Below are 22513 nucleotides of genomic sequence, written 5' to 3'. Positions count from 1 at the left end.
AGACGCATCACATCGCCCTGTGCGATGTTTTCTGCACACACACACACACAGTAGTACTTCTTACACGCAGTAGTACTTCTTAAACACAGTAGTACTTCACACACAGTAGTACTTCACACACAGTAGTACTTCTTAAACACAGTAGTACTTCACACACAGTAGTACTTCTTAAACACAGTAGTACTTCACACACAGTAGTACTTCACACACAGTAGTACTTCTTAAACACAGTAGTACTTCTTACACGCAGTAGTACTTCACACACAGTAGTACTTCACACACAGTAGTACTTCACACACAGTAGTACTTCTTAAACACAGTAGTACTTCTTACACGCAGTAGTACTTCACACACAGTAGTACTTCACACACAGTAGTACTTCACACACAGTAGTACTTCTTAAACACAGTAGTACTTCTTACATGCAGTAGTACTTCACACACAGTAGTACTTCTTAAACACAGTAGTACTTCACACACAGTAGTACTTCTTAAACACAGTAGTACTTCACACACAGTAGTACTTCTTACACGCAGTAGTACTTCACACACAGTAGTACTTCTTAAACACAGTAGTACTTCACACACAGTAGTACTTCTTACACGCAGTAGTACTTCACACACAGCAGTACTTCTTAAACACAGTAGTACTTCACACACAGTAGTACTTCTTAAACACAGTAGTACTTCTTACACGCAGTAGTACTTCTTAAACACAGTAGTACTTCTTACACACAGTAGTACTTCTTACATGCAGTAGTACTTCACACACAGTAGTACTTCTTAAACACAGTAGTACTTCACACACAGTAGTACTTCTTACACGCAGTAGTACTTCACACACAGTAGTACTTCTTAAACCAGGGGTCGGCAACCCAAAATGTTGAAAGAGCCATATTGGACCAAAAAAAAAAAAACAAATCTGTCTGGAGCCGCAACAAATTAAAAGCCATATTACATACAGATAGTGTGTCATGAGATATAAATTGAATTAAGATGACGTAAAGGAAACTAAATGAGCTCAAATATAGCTACAAATGAGGCATAATGCTGCAATATGTACATATCGCTAGCCTAAATAGCATGTTAGCATCGATTAGCTTGCAGTCATGCAGTGACCAAGTATGTCTGATTAGCACTCCACACAAGTCCATAACATCAACAAAACTCACCTTTGTGCATTCATGCACAACATTAAAAGTTTGGTGGACAAAATGAGACAGAAAAAGAAGTGGCATAAAACACGTCCTAGAAAGTCGGAGAAAGTTATACTTGTAAACAAACTACGGTGAGTTCAAGGACCGCCAAAATTAGTAGGACAAAACTGCGCTCGCCAAATACTCAAATCAGTGAAGCTGAAGCATGTTTAATATAAACAGTGTGCTTTATAACAATTAGGGAGGTTTATGTCATGTTTGTCCTCCTACGGACACCATATTAAAACAAAAACTTTTTTTTTTCCTAATCTTTTTCCATTTTTCATACATTTTTTAAAAAAGCTCCAGAGCCACTAGGGCGGCGCTAAAGAGCCACATGCGGCTCTAGAGCCGCGGGTTGCCAACCCCTGTCTTAAACACAGTAGTACTTCACACACAGTAGTACTTCACACACAGTAGTACTTCACACACAGTAGTACTTCACACACAGTAGTACTTCTTAAACACAGTAGTACTTCACACACAGTAGTACTTCACACACAGTAGTACTTCACACACAGTAGTACTTCACACACAGTAGTACTTCACACACAGTAGTACTTCTTACATGCAGTAGTACTTCTTAAACACAGTAGTACTTCACACACAGTAGTACTTCACACACAGTAGTACTTCACACGCAGTAGTACTTCTTAAACACAGTAGTACTTCACACACAGTAGTACTTCACACACAGTAGTACTTCACACACAGTAGTACTTCTTAAACACAGTAGTACTTCACACACAGTAGTACTTCACACACAGTAGTACTTCTTACATGCAGTAGTACTTCTTAAACACAGTAGTACTTCACACACAGTAGTACTTCACACACAGTAGTACTTCACACACAGTAGTACTTCTTACACGCAGTAGTACTTCACACACAGTAGTACTTCACACACAGTAGTACTTCTTAAACACAGTAGTACTTCTTAAACACAGTAGTACTTCTTACACGCAGTAGTACTTCACACACAGTAGTACTTCACACACAGTAGTACTTCTTAAACACAGTAGTACTTCACACACAGTAGTACTTCTTAAACACAGTAGTACTTCACACACAGTAGTACTTCTTACACGCAGTAGTACTTCACACACAGTAGTACTTCACACACAGTAGTACTTCTTAAACACAGTAGTACTTCACACACAGTAGTACTTCTTACACGCAGTAGTACTTCACACACAGTAGTACTTCACACACAGTAGTACTTCTTAAACACAGTAGTACTTCTTAAACACAGTAGTACTTCACACACAGTAGTACTTCACACACAGTAGTACTTCTTAAACACAGTAGTACTTCACACACAGTAGTACTTCACACACAGTAGTACTTCTTACACGCAGTAGTACTTCACACACAGTAGTACTTCACACACAGTAGTACTTCACACACAGTAGTACTTCTTAAACACAGTAGTACTTCTTAAACACAGTAGTACTTCACACACAGTAGTACTTCTTACATGCAGTAGTACTTCACACACAGTAGTACTTCTTACACACAGTAGTACTTCACACACAGTAGTACTTCACACACAGTAGTACTTCTTACACGCAGTAGTACTTCACACACAGTAGTACTTCACACACAGTAGTACTTCTTAAACACAGTAGTACTTCACACACAGTAGTACTTCTTACACGCAGTAGTACTTCACACACAGTAGTACTTCACACACAGTAGTACTTCTTAAACACAGTAGTACTTCACACACAGTAGTACTTCTTACACGCAGTAGTACTTCACACACAGTAGTACTTCACACACAGTAGTACTTCTTAAACACAGTAGTACTTCTTAAACACAGTAGTACTTCACACACAGTAGTACTTCTTAAACACAGTAGTACTTCACACACAGTAGTACTTCTTAAACACAGTAGTACTTCACACACAGTAGTACTTCTTAAACACAGTAGTACTTCTTAAACACAGTAGTACTTCACACACAGTAGTACTTCTTAAACACAGTAGTACTTCACACACAGTAGTACTTCTTAAACACAGTAGTACTTCACACACAGTAGTACTTCACACACAGTAGTACTTCTTAAACACAGTAGTACTTCACACACAGTAGTACTTCTTAAACACAGTAGTACTTCACACACAGTAGTACTTCACACACAGTAGTACTTCTTACACGCAGTAGTACTTCACACACAGTAGTACTTCACACACAGTAGTACTTCACACACAGTAGTACTTCTTAAACACAGTAGTACTTCTTAAACACAGTAGTACTTCACACACAGTAGTACTTCTTACACGCAGTAGTACTTCACACACAGTAGTACTTCACACACAGTAGTACTTCACACACAGTAGTACTTCTTACACGCAGTAGTACTTCACACACAGTAGTACTTCTTAAACACAGTAGTACTTCACACACAGTAGTACTTCTTAAACACAGTAGTACTTCACACACAGTAGTACTTCTTACATGCAGTAGTACTTCACACACAGTAGTACTTCTTAAACACAGTAGTACTTCACACACAGTAGTACTTCACACACAGTAGTACTTCTTAAACACAGTAGTACTTCACACACAGTAGTACTTCTTAAACACAGTAGTACTTCACACACAGTAGTACTTCACACACAGTAGTACTTCACACACAGTAGTACTTCTTAAACGCAGTAGTACTTCACACACAGTAGTACTTCTTAAACGCAGTAGTACTTCACACACAGTAGTACTTCTTAAACACAGTAGTACTTCACACACAGTAGTACTTCACACACAGTAGTACTTCTTAAACACAGTAGTACTTCACACACAGTAGTACTTCTTAAACACAGTAGTACTTCACACACAGTAGTACTTCACACACAGTAGTACTTCACACACAGTAGTACTTCTTAAACGCAGTAGTACTTCACACACAGTAGTACTTCTTAAACGCAGTAGTACTTCACACACAGTAGTGCTTCTTAAACACAGTAGTACTTCTTAAACACAGTAGTACTTCTTAAACACAGTAGTACTTCTTAAACACAGTAGTACTTCACACACAGTAGTACTTCTTAAACACAGTAGTACTTCACACACAGTAGTACTTCACACACAGTAGTACTTCTTAAACACAGTAGTACTTCACACACAGTAGTACTTCTTAAACACAGTAGTACTTCACACACAGTAGTACTTCATAAGTCGTACATATTGAATAGCTGCGCCACATACAGTATGTTTGTCCACCTTCTCATAATTAAAGCTGTCAGCATTTCAAGGACTAATATAAAGCAACTTTTCTTTCAATCAAATACATTTTAAAACATCTCTTTCATGGGCTGAAGTGTTCCACATGCTGTTAAAGGGCCAGCACTCATACTTGCAAGTACTTCTGCTGTTAAAGGGCCAGCACTCATACTTGCAAGTACTTCTGCTGTTAAAGGGCCAGCACTCATACTTGCAAGTACAAACCCCGTTTCCATATGAGTTGGTAAATGGTGTTAGATGTAAATATAAACGGAATACAATGATTTGCAAATCCTTTTCAAGCCATATTCAGTTGAATATGCTACAAAGACAACATATTTCATGTTCAAACTCATAAACTGTATTTATTTTTGCAAATAATAATTAACTTAGAATTTCATGGCTGCAACACGTGCCAAAGTAGTTGTGAAAGGGCATGTTCACCACTGTGTTACATGGCCTTTCCTTTTAACAACACTCAGTTTTGGTTTGGGAAGTGAGGAGACACATTTTTGAAGTGGAATTCTTTCCCATTCTTGCTTGATGTACAGCTTAAGTTGTTCAACAGTGCGGGGGTCTCCCTTCTCACATTGCAGGTGCCACACATTTTCAATGTCTGGACTACAGGCAGGCCAGTCTAGTACCCGCACTCTTTTACTATGAAGCCACGTTGATGTAACACGTGGTTTGGCATTGTCTTGCTGAAATAAGCAGGGGCGTCCATGGTAACGTTGTTTGGATGGCAACATATGTTGCTCCAAAAGCTGTATGTACCTTTCAGCATTAATGGTGCCTTCACAGATGTGTAAGTTACCCATGTCTTGGCCACTAATACACCCCCATACCATCACACATGCTGCCTTTTACACTTTCACCCTAGAACAATCCGGATGGTTCTTTTCCTCTTTGGTCCGGAGGACACGACGTCCACAGTTTCCAAAAACAATTTGAAATGTGGACTCGTCAGACCACAGAACACTTTTCCACTTTGTATCAGTCCATCTTAGATGAGCTCAGGCCCAGCCAAGCCGACGGCGTTTCTGGGTGTTGTTGATAAACGGTTTTCGCCTTGCATAGGAGAGTTTTAACTTGCACTTACAGATGTAGTGACCAACTGTAGTTACTGACAGTGGGTTTCTGAAGTGTTCCATGTGGTGATATCCTTTACACACTGATGTGGCTTGTTGATGCAGTACAGCCTGAGGGATGGAAAGTCACGGGCTTAGCTGCTTACCTGCAGTGATTTCTCCACATTCTCTCAACCCTTTGATGATATTACGGAGCGTAGATGGTGAAATCCCTCAATTCCTTGCAATAGCTGCTTGAGAAAGGTTGTTCTTAAACTGTTCAACAATTTGCTCAGGCATTTGTTGACAAAGTGGTGACCCTCGCCCCATCCTTGTTTGTGAATGACTGAGCATTTCATGGAATCTACTTTTATAGCCAATCATGGCACCCACCTGTTCCCAATTAGCCTGTTCACCTGTGGGATGTTCCAAATAAGTGTTTGATGAGCATTCCTCAACTTTATCAGTATTTATTGCCACCTTTCACAACTTCTTTGTCACGTGTTGCTGACATCAAATTATAAAGTTAATGATTATTTGCAACAACAAAAAAAAAGTTTATGAGTTTGAACATGAAATATGTTGTCTTTGTAGCATATTCAACTGAATATGGCTTGAAAAGGATTTGCAAATCATTGTATTCCGTTTATATTTACATCTAACACCATTTCCCAACTCATATGGAAACGGGGTTTGTACTTGTGGTGTTAAAGGTCCAGTGCTCATACTTCTGGAGCAATGCTTCTAAACGTTCCTCACCAAGCTCCACCTTCAAATGCAGTAGGCCCAAGTATTCATTAAAAACAAGGTTTTTTTTGAATATTTTTGGCCACCGTAATATTACACAGTTTTTCTGCACCGATTTTTCTACACTGAATTCTTTACGTTTAATTTTTCTGAACTGAATTTTTTTTATACTTATTTTTTTTAAATTGAATTTTAGTACACTGAAGGATTTTGCACAGAATTTTTTGTAAACTGAATTTTTCTGCACTAATTTTTTTGACACTGAATTTCTATATACTGAATTTTTTTGACACTAAATTGTTGTACACTGAATTGTTTTATGCAGAATATTTCAGAGCAGATTTTTTTCCACTGAATTTTTTTTTAATCGAATTGTCATACACTGAATTCTTTTGCACGGAATTTTTCTACATGTATTTTTTCTAAATTGGATCTTCGTACACTGAATTGTTTTACACTGAATATTTCTGTAATGATCTTACTTAAATGGATTTTTTTCTAAACTGAATTATTTTATTTTATTAACGGTAACACTGTGTTTAAATATAGAGTCATTGTTCTAGAACATTCTTGGGAGGTCACAGCTGGCTTTTGGTGAGAGGCGGGGTAGACCCTGGACCAAGGGTGTATAAATGTGCATTTGCAGCCCGCAGCTAACTTTTTAACGACCAGTGGCACATTTTAAAAATATTATTAGAAAAAAATAACACTTTTTTTTAACTGTCACTGCTCAAATAATAATGAATGAAAATCAATGTTGTTATGAAATATTGACCTGTTTAAAACTCCAATTACTTTACATCAAATATTACACTTTGAAGTATTTTGGGGGTAAATGTTGCACATGTGTTTGCCATATTAAAACACAGGTTTTCTCTGAAAAAGAGCATACAACATAAAAAAAAAACAAGAAACAAAAACTAAAGGCTCGATAGATGTGAAGTTGATGCAGAGATTCAAGCAGTGAAAGTTAAGAAAAAATAATATATCACTTATTTTTTAATACTTTTATATAAAACTGTCATTGCTCAAAAAATAATAATGAATAAAAATCAACGTTGTTGTGAATTACTGAACTATTCAAGACACCAATTAGTTCACATCAAATATTCTATTTTGACATATTTTGTGTGTTTTTTCCTATCAAAAACTAAGGTTTTCTTTGACTGGGAGCATAAAACCCACACAAAAAACATAATTGACGGATAGATCAGAAGTTTCCTTTCAAGCAGTGAAAGTAGTTCAAACCAATAATATATGTCTCATTCCTAACACTCATCAGTGTGACCCTTTTGGAGCCCCAAGACCTTTAGTGTACTTTTTTTAATATAAAACTGTCATTGCTCAAAAAATAATAATGGATAAAAATCAATGTTGTTATGAATTAATTAAGTATTCAAGACACCAATCAGTTCACATCAAATACTACACTTTGAAATATGTTTTTTGGGGAAAAAGGTGTGTATTTTGTGTATTTTCCGCATCAAAAACTAAGGTTTTCATTGACAAAGAGCATAAAAGACACACACACAAAAAACATAATTGACGGATAGATCAGGGGCCGTACTTACCAAGCTTCTTAGAGTGCCATTTTACACTTAAGTCTTGAGAATTTGCGAAATTTAATCCTACTCTCAAACTTAAGAATAAAAGCTTTTTATCAACGTTCTTAAGTCTAAGAATCACTCCTACTCTCCACCATATTTAAGAGACCTTCAGAGGTGTCTTAAGTGGTTAGGAGTTGCCAGCAGGGGATGGCACTGAGGCGAGAGAGACGTGCGCCAACGTTCAGGGAACGGAACAATGTTGTTGTTTTTTTTATGACAAGCAGCTGATCAAACGGTATCGTTTAGACAGAGCGGATATTATTTTTGTCACAGATTTAATACTTTTCGATTCCTTGTTGATTTCTGCATGTGTCTGCAGTGGGCTAGTATATATAGAGCCACCCACACCAGTTTCAAATTAGTTGCCTAATTAATGAGTTGGAAAGAAAATGTTATGACAGTAGCGTATGTGTGTGGCCGTGAGATGAGTGACGTCAGTGAGTGTGTGGGCGAGAGAAGAGAGGGAGCGGTAGCGTGAGTGCCGGCGGGGACTAGTTTGTTTCGTATTATTTTGTAGTTTATTGTCAAAATATACACTCCCATTGTCCACTTCAATATTTCCAAGATATTTCTTTATTCTTAGACAACGGATTCCCTTCCGTGATTGGTCATTTCTATGGACACAGAAATGACGTCACCTAAAATTGCGTTTACGGCACATAGTAATGTCGTAATTCAGCTCTGAGTGTGACACTTAAGATTCAGTCCTACACTTCGCTGAAAGTGTGAGTAAGACGCTTGATAACTAACTTTGAAGTGCAGCTTTCAGCGAAAAATTTATTTACTCTTAAGTCAACTCTTAGCAGACTTCTTAGGAGTCATTCTAAGAAGCTTGATAAGTACGGCCCCTGATGTTTCCTTTCAAGCAGTGAAAGTAGTTCAAACCAATAATATATTTCTCATTCCTAACACTCATGAGTGGGACCCTTTTGGAGCCCCAAGACCTTTAGTGTACTTTTTTTAATATAAAACTGTCATTGCTCAAAAAATAATAATGAATAAGAATCAATGTTGTTATGAATTAATTAAGTATTCAAGGATCTAATTACGTCACATCAAATACTACACTTTGAAATAGGTTTTTTGGGGAAAAAGGTGTGTATTTTGTGTGTTTTCCGCATCAAAAACTAAGGTTTTCTTTGACTGAGAGCATAAAACCCACACAAAAATCATAATTGACGGATAGATCAGAAGTTTACTTTCAAGCAGTGAAAATAAAGCCAAAAATATATATATATACATATATATATATATATGTAATATTCCTAACACTCATCAGTGTGACCCATTTGGAACCCTAAGACCTTTAGTGTACTTTTTTTTAATAAAACCTGTCATTTCTCGAAAAATAATAATGACTAAAAATCAATGTTGTTATGAATTAATGAACTATTCAAGACACCAATTAGTTCACATCAAATACTACACTTTGAAATATGTTTTTTGGGGAAAAAGGTGTGTATTTTGTGTATTTTCCGCATCAAAAACTAAGGTTTTCTTTGACTGAGAGCATAAAACACACACAAAAATCATAATTGACGGATAGATCTGGGGCCGTACTTATCAAGCTTCTTAGAATGACTCCTAAGAAGTCTGCTAAGAGTTGACTTAAGAGTAAATAAATTCTTGGCTGAAAGCTGCACTTCAAAGTTAGTTATCAAGCGTCTTACTCACACTTTCAGCGAAGTGTAGGACTGAATCTTAAGTGTCACACTCAGAGCTGAATTACGACATTACTATGTGCCGTAAACGCAATTTTAGGTGGCGTCATTTCTGTGTCCATAGAAATGACCAATCACGGAAGGGAATCCGTTGTCTAAGAATAAAGAAATATCTTGGAAATATTTAAGTGGACAATGGGAGTGTATATTTTGACAATAAACTACAAAATAATACAAAACAAACTAGTCCCCGCCGGCACTCACGCTACCGCTCCCTCTCTTCTCTCGCCCACACACTCACTGACGTCACTCACCTCACGGCCACACACATACGCTACTGTCATAACATTTTCTTTCCAACTCATTAATTAGGCAACTAATTTGAAAGTGGTGTGGGTGGCTCTATATATACTAGCCCACTGCAGACACATGCAGAAATCAACAAGGAATCGAAAAGTATTAAATCTGTGACAAAAATAATATCCGCTCTGTCTAAACGATACCGTTTGATCAGCTGCTCGTCATCAAACAAAAACAAAAAAACATTGTTCCGTTCCCTGAACGTTGGCGCACGTCTCTCTCGCCTCAGTGCCATCCCCTGCTGGCAACTCCTAACCACTTAAGACACCTCTGAAGGTCTCTTAAATATCGTGGAGAGTAGGAGTGATTCTTAGACTTAAGAACGTTGATAAAAAGCTTTTATTCTTAAGTTTGAGAGTAGGACTACATTTCGCAAATTCTCAGGACTTAAGTGTAAAATGGCACTCTAAGAAGCTTGATAAGTACGGCCCCTAAAGTTTCTTTTCAAGCAGTGAAAGTAGTTCAAACCAATAATATATGTCTCATTCCTAACACTCATCAGTGTGACCCTTTTGGAGCCCCAAGACCTTTAGTGTACTTTTTTTTTATAAAACTGTCATTGCTCAAAAAATAATAATGAATAAAAATCAATGTTGTTATGAATTAATTAAGTATTCAAGGATCTAATTACGTCACATCAAATACTACACTTTGAAATAGGTGTTTTGGGGAAAAAGGTGTGTATTTTGTGTATTTTCCGCATCAAAAACTAAGGTTTTCTTTGACTGAGAGCATAAAACCCACACAAAAATCATAATTGACGGATAGATTAGAAGTTTACTTTCAAGCAGTGAAAATAAAGCCAAAATATATATATATATATATATATATATATATATATATATATATATATATATATATATATATATATATATATATATATATATATATATATATATATATTCCTAACACTCATCAGTGTGACCCATTTGGAACCCTAAGACCTTTAGTGTACTTTTTTTTTATAAAACCGGTCATTTCTCGAAAAATAATAATGACTAAAAATCAATGTTGTTATGAATTAATGAACTATTCAAGACATCAATTAGTTCACATCAAATACTACACTTTGAAATATGTTTTTTTGGGGAAAAGGTGTGTATTTTGTGTGTTTGTCATAATAAAAGCAAGGTTTTCTTTGACTGAGAGCATAAAACACCTCGGATGTAAAGATATGTTAGGACATGAGATATGAATCATGTGGCACATTTCTCTTTTTTCTATTTTCCAGAGAATTCTGCCCAAGAGTCCCTAATGATGCGTTCAAGTGTCATGAAGGAAAAAGCCTCAAAGCGTCATTAAAATGAGAAAAACCCCAAAGTTCACCTGAGCGCTCGGCCAAGTTCTTGTCCTTGACCCGGAGGTCGTAGGAGACCTTCTTCTCCCTCTTCTCGCCGCCCGCCTTCCTCCTCTCGTCGTCCTCTTCCTCTGACGAAGAGCAGGAGTTTTCAGCGCCGCTGCCGAAGTGGGCCAGGTAGTCCGGTCGCTGACGTGGCGTCTGGCTGCACTCGGGCATGGCGCTCAGGGGCTGGCGGGCGGAGGAGAACACGTCAGGGCAAGGAGAACATGGAGATGCTGCCTGGCAAATGTTGGAAATGTCAGCAAATCACGGGAGTTCTCGTCAAGAACTACGCTAACTATCTGCTAGCCACATCTAAAGACTAAATGCATTCGCTTTCAGGTCCGACGGAAAGAGACTCGCGGATAAACTGAGAAAAAACTAAATAGGCTTAGGAGAGGGTCTAGCACAGCATTAACTTATACGGCCCGATCCAAACAACCTTCCCTAGTCATGGCGCAAAAAATATGCAAACAGAAAAAGTCAACACGATGGTCACACATAACACAACCTGCTCACTGAACTTTGTGAATATCATTTTAAAAATGTCCAAACACCATACATCATTTAAAATGACACCCATTTAGAGCCTCTACAATGCATGATGGGAAATATACAAAACACTCTCCACAATTATCCATGTTTGTTGTATTTTATTTTATTTCTGACTGATTACAAAGCTTTAAGGAGGTCATCAGGGAAGTAAACAATGTAGGAGTGGAACTTTCACATACTCTTAATATACAATTATTTTAATTATTAGTTATATATTTATTATATTAATATAATATGTACATATATATACACGTATAGGCTATATATATATATTGTTACTTTACATGCTTGTGCGTTGTTGTTGAAATCCAGGCTAAAAAAAATGGAGGTTCTTTATTAACAAAGCTTTTTTTTTGACACGGAATTCATGTAACTGAATTTTTTGCGTTTTAATTTTGGGAACTGAATTTTTTTTTTTACATGAAATTATGCTGACAATCTAATTGGATTACAATGTTAGAGAAAAATGTGTTTAAATATTCAGTTTGTAAAAATAAAGTGTTTTAAAATCACGTGCGTAAAAACTCGGTGTATAAAATTTCAGTGCACAAACATTGAGTGAATAAAAATTCAGTGCAGAAATATTTGTTGCTTAAAAAGTTCTTAAGACTCACTTCTGGTTCTTTAAGAATCTTCAGTCTTAATTTACCCAAAGTGGGTCTTAAAGCAAATAATATTTCTGCACTGAATTTTTCAACGCGGAATATTTCTGAGCTGATTTTTTTACGCTGAATTTTTGTGCACTAATTTTTTTCAATTGAATTTTCATACACTGGATTTGTTTTGCACTGAATTTGACTACATTTAATTGTTCTAAACTGAATGTTTTTACACTGGATTTTTGACACTAAATTATTTCACACTTGAGTTTTTACACACTAAATTTCTCTAAACTGAATTAAAAAGTTCAAAGTTAAAGTGCCAATGATTGCCACACACACACACTAGGTCCAGTGAAATTATCCTCTGCATTTGACCCATCCCCACAGGGGAGCAGTGAGCAGCAGCGGTGGTCGCGCCCGGGAATCATTTGGTGATTTAACCCCCAATTATGTTTTTAAGCAAAATATTTCTCAGCTGATTTTTTCATGCTGAATTTTTGTACACTAATTTTTTTTCCACTGATTTTAAAAAAATGGAATTTTCATAATCTGAATTGTTTTGCACTGAATTGTTCTACATTTATTTTTTATATACTGGGTTTTTTTACACTAAATTTTCTTATACTGAATTGGTTTACACTGAACATTTCTGCATTGATTTTTTCGATACTGAATAATTTTACACAAAATTTTTCTGCACTGATTTTTTTTTACACTGACTTCTTCTTTCACAGATTTTTTACACTGAATAGTTTTTTACACTAAATTTTTTTTTTTACCCTGAATTTTTTTAGGTTTCATTTTTCTGAACTGAATTTTTTTACGCTAAATTGTTGTGCACTACTTTTTTCATGCTGCATTATTTTTAGTTAAATTTAAGTACACTGAATTTGTTTTGCACTGAATTTTATGGCATTTAATTTTTCTAAACTGATTTTTTTTACACTGGATTTTTTACACTGAATTTTTTCACACAAAATTTTTCTAAACTGATTTTTTTTCAGCTGAAAGTTTTTGAGCGGATTTTTTTACGCTGAAATTTTGTGAATTTTACTACATTTATTTTTCTAAACTGATTTTTTTTACACTAAATTATTTTACAGTGAATTTTTACACACTGAATTTTTTTTACACTAAATTTTTCTAAACAAAATTTTTGAAAGCAGAATATTTCTGAGCTGATTTTTTTACGCTGTATGTTTGTGCGCTGAATTTTTTTCATACACTGTGTACCCCGACTGAATGCAGCTGAGATAGGCTCCAGCACCCCTCGTGACCCTGAAATGGACAAACGGTAGAAAATGGATGGATGGATGGATGGATGAACTGTTTTGCACTGAATTTTTCTACATTTATGTTTTCTAAACTTGGTTTTTTTACACTGGATTTTCTTACACTGAATTGTTTTACACTGAACATTTCTGCATGGATTTTTTTCTAAACTGAATTATTTTTACAAAAAAAATGTCTGCACTGATTTTTTTTTTACACTGTATTCTTTCACAAACAGATTTGTTACACTGAATAGTTTTTTACACCTTTTTTTTTTTTTTTTACCCTGAATTTTTGGACGTTTAATTTTTCTGAACTGAATTTTTTTTACAATGAATTTTGGTGCACTATTTCTTTTTTTACACTGAATTTTTTTCAATTGAATTTTAGTACACTGGGGTTTTTTGGCACTGAATTTTCATACATTTAATTTTTCTAAGCCAATTTTTTTTACACTGAATTTTAACACTGAATTATCAAAGACACACATTTTATCGAATTAAATTGTCAGCATTAAAAACAATTCTAATAACTAAATTCAAACGCTCAGTGTTCAAAACAGCTTTCGTAATAGTGACACAAATAATCCTGGATTTAAAAAACAACAACACTTGAATTAACTTTGCTGATTGCAACTGGATATATTTGATCTACACTTGATTTGATTGAATTGATGTATTACAGACTTGTATTAATCCCACAATGGGGAAACCTCTAAAGCACTGACTTGAAATAAACGTTTCAATGCTGAGTGGTTCTAAAATGTTCAGACCCAGTTGATTATCAGGCAGTAAGTTTGGACAGTCAGAATTCAAGTTCTTGGTTGATGAAAGTGTGTGACATTCTGCTGGGCTGATGAATAAAGCATGCATACATCTGTTATGCTACGATTAGCTGGTCAGCGCTGTCAGGCCAGAGAAGTAATTGGGCAGGAAGTGATGGCAGTCACCGCAGGCTAGTTAGTGATGGAAGACATGAGGAGACAAAGAGGAGCAGCAGGTTAATAGAGGGAGAAATTAGGAGGAAGACCGGCAGAGAATTCATTTACGTGAAACTGGACTCGGCTCGCTATCCCTCAAATGAGGTTCGTTAATAATCGCACACTTTGCACCAAACTTCAAACTGAGGACTCTGGTTTGATTCTGGGTTTTTGTCTCCTTGATTCTGAAGCAAGTTTAGGTGGCGCTAAGACACTTCAGCAGTTTTATCAGAAGGAGAGCCATGAAGAAGCAAAGGTGGTCTTCCCGGTCATGACGTGTGCAACACAATCTGCTGGTCAGAACTGCAACTAAATCTTTGCCAAACTGCTTAATCCAACTTGGAATCATCATCTACAAGGTAAAGGGTCCACATTGGAATATTTGACGCTTTGAAAGAAGTCTCAGAGCTCCCACAATGGTGTGTTGGCATCAACAACAACCCAACCCACATTCCAATGATCTTTCATATTTTTCATGAGGTTCCTACTTTCAATGCCTGGCAACAAAGAAGAAATAGCTGCTAGGAATGAAGAAGATATAACCGACATCAACTAACGAGAAAGGAAAAGGAAATATTCAATGCCCAGGAACAAATAAGAAGTGATTGCCACCCACAAATAACAAATAAGAAACAGCTGCCACGAGCAAAGGAAGAAATAGCAAACACAAACAAGGAAGAAATGATTGCCACTCACGAAGAAAAAATACCTACCATGAGCGAAGAAATCATCAACTAACAAAAAACAAAGAAGTAGCTGCTACAAACGAAGAAGAAATAACCAGCATCAACTAACAAGAAAGGAAGAAGTAGCTGCTACAAACGAAGAAGAAATAACCAGCATCAACTAACAAGAAACGAAGAAGTAGCTGCTACAAACGAAGAAGAAATAACCAGCATCAACTAACAAGAAACGAAGAAGTGGCTGCTACTAGCTACAACGAGCGAAGAAATATATATAGTTGCCACCCACGGAGAAGAAATAGCTAACACAAACGAAGAAATAATGATTGCCACCCACGAAGAAGAAATAGCCGCTACAAACAAAAATAAATAACCGTCAAGAAACTAAAAAAATAATCGACAATGCTCAGGAACGAAGAAGAAATAATTGCTACCCGCGAAGAAGAAATAGCTGCTACAAAGAAAGAAGAAATAACCGTCGCCCACAAAAAGAAATAGCTACCACGAGCGAAAAACAAATGATTGCCCAGCACAAAGAAGAAATAGCTGCTACGAACAAAGAAGAAATAACCCTCACCCACAAAGAAGAAATAGCTACCACAAGCAAAGAAGAAATAATTGCCACCAATGAAGAAGAAATAGCTGTCAAGAACAAAGAAGGAATAATTGTCACCACCGAAGAAGATATAGCTGCTACGAACAAAGAACAAATAGCTACCACGAGCGTAGAAGAAATAACTAGCATCAACTAACAAAAAACGAAGAAGTAGCTGCTACAAACGAAGAAGAAATAACCAGCATCAACTAACAAAAAACGAAGAAGTAGCTGCTACAAACGAAGAAGAAATAACCAGCATCAACTAACAAGAAAGGAAGAAGTAGCTGCTACAAACGAAGAAGAAATAACCTGCATCAACTAACAAGAAAGGAAGAAGTAGCTGCTACAAACGAAGAAGAAATAACCAGCATCAACTAACAAGAAAGGAAGAAGTAGCTGCTACAAACGAAGAAGAAATAACCAGCATCAACTAACAAGAAAGGAAGAAGTAGCTGCTACAAACGAAGAAGAAATAACCAGCATCAAATAACAAGAAAGGAAGAAGTAGCTGCTACAAACGAAGAAGAAATAACCAGCATCAACTAACAAGAAAGGAAGAAGTAGCTGCTACAAACGAAGAAGAAATAACCAGCATCAAATAACAAGAAAGGAAGAAGTAGCTGCTACAAACGAAGAAGAAATAACCAGCATCAACTAACAAGAAAGGAAGAAGTAGCTGCTACAAACGAAGAAGAAATAACCAGCATCAACTAACAAGAAAGGAAGAAGTAGCTGCTACAAACGAAGAAGAAATAACCAGCATCAAATAACAAGAAAGGAAGAAGTAGCTGCTACAAACGAAGAAGAAATAACCAGCATCAACTAACAAGAAAGGAAGAAGTAGCTGCTACAAACGAAGAAGAAATAACCAGCATCAACTAACAAGAAAGGAAGAAGTAGCTGCTACAAACGAAGAAGAAATATTCAATGCCCAACTAGAAAAAAAAGTCTCCACTAACGAAGAAGAAATAGTTGCTAGACATGAAAAATAAATGGCCACTGCTAACGAAGAAGCAACTCCAGGCTTTTAGACAACCATGGATGGCAAATTTGCCCACATGCCCCCCCCCCCCCCCCCCTCCACACCTTTGCCCAGTTTGGCCCCTGGCCCCAAACTGAGGCCCCCCCGTCCCCCAGAGGCCGAGTCTGGGATCAACTAGATCATAAGTGCTTCCGTGCCCCCGTACAACGTGGGTGTGCTTACTTGTACTCGTGCAGTGACAAAGTCCTAATGTGGGTCATTGTGGAACTTGGAGAGCCAAGTCTTCAGAGGTGGGACTTGGTGACCAAAGTGTGGTCTAGTGGTGTAGTGGTCCAGTGGTCCTGCGGTCCGGTGGTCCAGTGGTCTAGCGGTCTAATGGTGCAGTGGTCCAGTGGTCTAGTGGTCTAGTTGTCTAGTGGTCTAGTGGTCCAGTGGTTTAGTGGTCTAGTGGTCCAGTGGTCCCATGGTCCAGTGGTCTAGTGGTCTAATGGTGCAGTGGTCCAGTGGTCTAGTGGTCTAGTGGTCTAGTGGTCCTGTGGTCCAGTGGTCTATTTGTCCAGTGGTCTAATGATGCAGTGGTCCAGTGGTCTAGTGGTCCAGTGGTCTAGTGGTCTAGTGGTCCAGTGGTCTAGTGGTCTAGTGGTCCGGTGGTCCAGTGGTCTAGTGGTCTAGTGGTCTGGTGGTCTGGTGGTCTGGTGGTCCGGTGGTCTAGTGATCTAGTGGTCCAGTGGTCTATTGGTCCAGTGGTCATGTGGTCTAGTGGTCTGGTGGTCTGGTGGTCCGGTGGTCTAGTGGTCCAGTGGTCTAGTGGTCCAGTGGTCTAGTGGTCATGTGGTCTAGTGGTCTAGTGGTCTGGTGGTCCGGTGGTCTAGTTGTCAAGTGGTCTAGTGGTCCAGTGGTCATGTGGTCTAGTGGTCCGGTAGTCCGGTGGTCCAGTGGTCTAGTGGTCTGGTGGTCTGGTGGTCCGGTGGTCTAGTGGTCCAATGGTCCAGTGGTCTAGTGGTCCAGTGGTATAGTGATCTAGTAGTCTAGTGGTCCAGTGGTCTAGTGGCCCAATGGTCTAGTGGTCTAGTGGTCCAGTGGTCTAGTGGTCCAGTGGTCTAGTGGTCCGGTGGTCTAGTGGTCCTGTGGTCTAGTGGTCCAGTGGTCCAGTGGGCCTGTGGTCCAGTGGTCTAGTGGTCCAGTGGTCTAGTGGTCCAGTGGTCCAGTGGGCCTGTGGTCCAGTGGTCTAGTGGTCCAGTGGTCTAGTGGTCCAGTGGTCCAGTGGGCCTGTGGTCCAGTGGTCCAGTGGGCCTGTGGTCCAGTGGAGGACTGTGTGCTTGTGGAATGCTAGTGAGGTGATGGAGAGAAGAAGAAGGAGAGAAAGATGATGAGGTGATGGAGAGAAGAAGAAGGAGAGAAAGATGATGAGGTGATGGAGAGAAGAAGAAGGAGAGAAAGATGGTATGGCAAGAAAGACATCCGTCCCCTGGAGGCGCTCTCCTCTTCTCTTTTGATTCTTTCCCCTGGAGCCAACACACGACTCGCGACTCTCGGCGGACATCAGACCCGCGCACCTGCCTGCGTACCGCCTACCTACTTGTTACCGGGGGTCCCTGGAGGGGTGTGGCCTCTATTCTGCTCTGTACTCACGCACCTTGGAGGGGTGTGGCCTCTATCCTGCTCTGTACTCACGCACCTTGGAGGGGTGTGGCCTCTATTCTGCTCTGTACTCACGCACCTTGGAGGGGTGTGGCCTCTATTCTGCTCTGTACTCACGCACCTTGGAGGGGTGTGGCCTCTATTCTGCTCTGTACTCACGCACCTTGGAGGGGTGTGGCCTCTATCCTGCTCTGTACTCACGCACCTTGGAGGGGTGTGGCCTCTATCCTGCTCTGTACTCACGCACCTTGGAGGGGTGTGGCCTCCATCCTGCTCTGTACTCACGCACCTTGGAGGGGTGTGGCCTCTATCCTGCTCTGTACTCACGCACCTTGGAGGGGTGTGGCCTCTATCCTGCTCTGTACTCACGCACCTTGGAGGGGTGTGGCCTCTATCCTGCTCTGTACTCACGCACCTTGGAGGGGTGTGGCCTCTATTCTGCTCTGTACTCACGCACCTTGGAGGGGTGTGGCCTCTATCCTGCTCTGTACTCACGCACCTTGGAGGGGTGTGGCCTCTATCCTGCTCTGTACTCACGCACCTTGGAGGGGTGTGGCCTCTATCCTGCTCTGTACTCACGCACCTTGGAGGGGTGTGGCCTCTATCCTGCTCTGTACTCACGCACCTTAGGGCCGCGCTGCCTGGAGGATTTGCCCATCAGCTTCTCGTCGTCCAGTTCACATTGCTCCAGCAGGTCCAAGATGTCCTCCTCCTGCACACACAACAACACCCAGGACATCAAATACACAACTGATACACACAACAACACCCGAGACATCAAATACACAACTGACACACACAACAACACCCGGGACATCAAATACACAACTGACACACACAACAACACCCGGGAAATCAAATACACAACTGACACACACAACAACACCCGTGACATCAAATACACTACTGACACACACAACAACACCCGTGACATCAAATACACAACTGAGTCTTATATAAGAGTTATAATGAAGACAACACATGATGTAAGTGTCTATATTAGTTATATTAGCCTACTATCAAAATGACTTTAAAAGTCTTATATAAGTGTTGTAATGAAGGCAACACATGATGTAAGTGTCTATATTAGCTATATTAGCCTACTATCAAAATGACTTTAAAAGTCTTATATAAGTGTTATAATGAAGACAACACATGATGTAAGTGTCTATATTAGCTATATTAGCCTACTATCAAAATGACTTTAAAAGTCTTATATAAGTGTTATAATGAAGACAACACATGATGTAAGTGTCTATATTAGCCTACTATCAAAATGACTTTAAAAGTCTTATAAAAGTGTTTTAATGAAGGCAACACATGATGTAAGTGTCTATATTAGCTATATTAGCCTACTATCAAAATGACATTAAAAGTCTTATATAAGTGTTATAATGAAGACAACACATGATGTAATTGTCTATATTAGCTATATTAGCCTACTATCAAAATGACTTTCAAAGTCGTATATAAGTGTTATAATGAAGGCAACACATGATGTAAGTGTCTATATTACTCATATTAGCCTACTATCAAAATGACTTTAAAAGTCTTATATAAGTGTTATAATGAAGGAAACACATGCTGTAAGTGTCTATATTAGCTATATTAGCCTACTATCAAAATGACTTTAAAGGTCTTATATAAGTGGTATAATGAAGACAACACATGATGTAAGTGTCTATATTAGCTATATTAGCCTACTATCAAAATGACTTTAAAAGTTTTATAAAAGTGTTATAATGAAGACAACACATGATGTAAGTGTCTATATTAGTTATATTAACCTATTAGCCTACTATCAAAATGACTTAAGAAAATAAATGAAATATAATGAAGGCAACACATGATGTTTATGTTGCTCACATTTGAACCGATGCGGAACCAATTCCCAGTACCTGGGTATCGATACTGGTACTTAACGATACCAGTTTTCAGTTTGTGTGTGTTGATAAATATGAATTGTTTTTTACGATAAAATCTCTTTTTTTCTATTGCCATTATTAAAAATGAGCTAATTACGATAACTGCCATCCAGTTGTTGTTTTACTTGTTTTATTCTCACATTTCCGAGTCTTATTTGCAAGTACGGCATGAAGGGTTAGTTGCGCCCTAAAAAGGTTAATACTGCAAGTATTGTACTTGTTAGGCACCAGCTGTTTGATTGTAACCTGCATCTTAGTTGCACTTTTCATCAACGCATTTGGAGGTGTCGAAATGGCCATGTAAAATCGCTAATGCTAGCCAGCGGCATGTCAATAGCAAAGTCAATGTATATTAGCATCGAGCTAGAGCAGACCTGGGCATTCTGCGGCCCGCGGGCCACATCCGGCCCTTTGTTCGTCCCTGTCCAGCTCGCGTGAGGCCAATCATAAATTACAAAATAAATGTAAAAAAGTATCTATGTCGAGTGTGCAATACAACGGTGCTGCTTTTGTTTTGAAAAGCGTTATTTGTATTACTTCCGTGTGGACGTATGCTCGTGCGCGATTGTGAGTGAATGTGAACAGCGGCAATCACAAATTACAAATTAAATTTAAAAAAACATTTATGCCGTGCGTGAAATACAACTGTGCTGCTTTTATTTTGAAAATTGTTATTTATGGGCGTATGTCCGTGTGTAACATGTGAGTGAAGGTGCACAGCGACAAGTGATGCACGCTTACCCAAGAGACGCTAAAAAGAGAAAAGTTAATGAGGAATGGCGTGTTTTCAACAAGACATGGACTGCCAAGTATTTCTTTAGAGAAATTAAAGGTAAAGCCGTGTGCTTAATTTGTGCTACACAGGTTGCTGTGTTTAAAGAATATCGCCAGAAAAAGTAAGGCGTTTTCTGACGGAGAGTTTATTAAGGAGTGCTTATTGGACTCTGTTCCGCTGACACGTCCGGAGAAGAGGGACGCACTAGAGAACGTGTCACTCTCCCGACGCACTGTAACGAGGCGGGTTGAGACCATCGCTGGAAACTTGGAGCTTCAGCTGAAGAACAGAACGGCCGAATTTGACTGTTTTTCGCTGGCTTTGGATGAGAGCTGCGATGTACGTGACACCGCCCAGCTGCTCATCTTCTTACGTGGGATAACTGCAGACTTTCAAATCACGGAGGAGCTGGCAGCCATGCAGTCAATTAAAGAGACAACCACAGGTAATGACTTGTTCACATAGGTAAATGCGTGTTTGGACATGTTAGGACTGAAATGGGACAATCTGGCAGGTGTGACAACAGATGGTTGTCCAAATCTGACGGGGAAAAATGTTGGACTTTTAAAGAGGATGCAGGATAAAGTGACAGAAATGGACATTTTTGCATTGTATTATACATCAGGAAGTGTTGTGTAAGACAGTGTTCAAAATAAAACCATCAAAAGCAATCTGCTTTTGTATAAAGTTAAGTTAGGTTAAATTAAATTATTATTATTATTATTATTTATCTTACGGTATATCAAAAATAGTTTGAGCAAAATTGAATTGAAATATTGTCGGTGTGGCCCTCCAGCAGTGCTCGGGTTGCTCTTGCGGCCCCCGGTAAAAATTAATTGCCCACCCCTGAGCTAGAGCCTTACTTTACTGGTGCGTTCTTTGCAGCTGTGGGCGAAGTAAAACATGGCACCGTTGGATTTGACGTGAATCAGCAAGATTAGTAATAATATTAAAAGGTACAAAAGATTCCTATACTGTAGTATTGCCATAGCTACACCAGTAAAAGTTTCGAGATAGCAGAAGAAGGAGCGTGCAATACTTGCCTTCAAACTTTCAGCTTGTTAAGACGTGTTGAAAGAGCAGAATATTTCATATCTCTTCTTGACATTCTCTGCCTCCACTTTGACACCAGACATTCTCCATTTATTCCCACTACACTCTCCTATTCCACCCGCTCAAGAACCTAACATATATCACCTTGTCGGTCAAATATATCGGGTAATCCTGTTTCTTGCTTACAGCGTCATTTTCTTTCTTTCGCTATCGTTTCTTGCTGAAACATCCTCAAAACAAACATAAACAC

General features: G+C 38.6%; 1 protein-coding gene across 2 annotated transcripts in view; it reads right to left on the bottom strand.

The window, feature by feature from the left end:
* The window catches only part of ttll7 (tubulin tyrosine ligase-like family, member 7), a 181146-nt gene that overhangs the window by 56542 nt on the left and 102091 nt on the right, over positions 1-22513 (bottom strand). For both annotated transcript variants that reach the window (XM_062028630.1, XM_062028631.1), the window contains exons 14-15: positions 19136-19222; positions 11186-11387 (exon numbers count right to left, since the gene is read on the bottom strand). In XM_062028630.1, coding sequence (XP_061884614.1) covers positions 11186-11387; positions 19136-19222 — 289 coding nt within the window. The remainder of the gene's footprint in view (positions 1-11185; positions 11388-19135; positions 19223-22513) is intronic.

The sequence above is a fragment of the Entelurus aequoreus genome, linkage group LG19 (genome assembly GCF_033978785.1).
Source record: "Entelurus aequoreus isolate RoL-2023_Sb linkage group LG19, RoL_Eaeq_v1.1, whole genome shotgun sequence".
Taxonomy (NCBI): domain Eukaryota; kingdom Metazoa; phylum Chordata; class Actinopteri; order Syngnathiformes; family Syngnathidae; genus Entelurus; species Entelurus aequoreus.
This window is presented reverse-complemented; position numbering and strand designations above follow the sequence as displayed.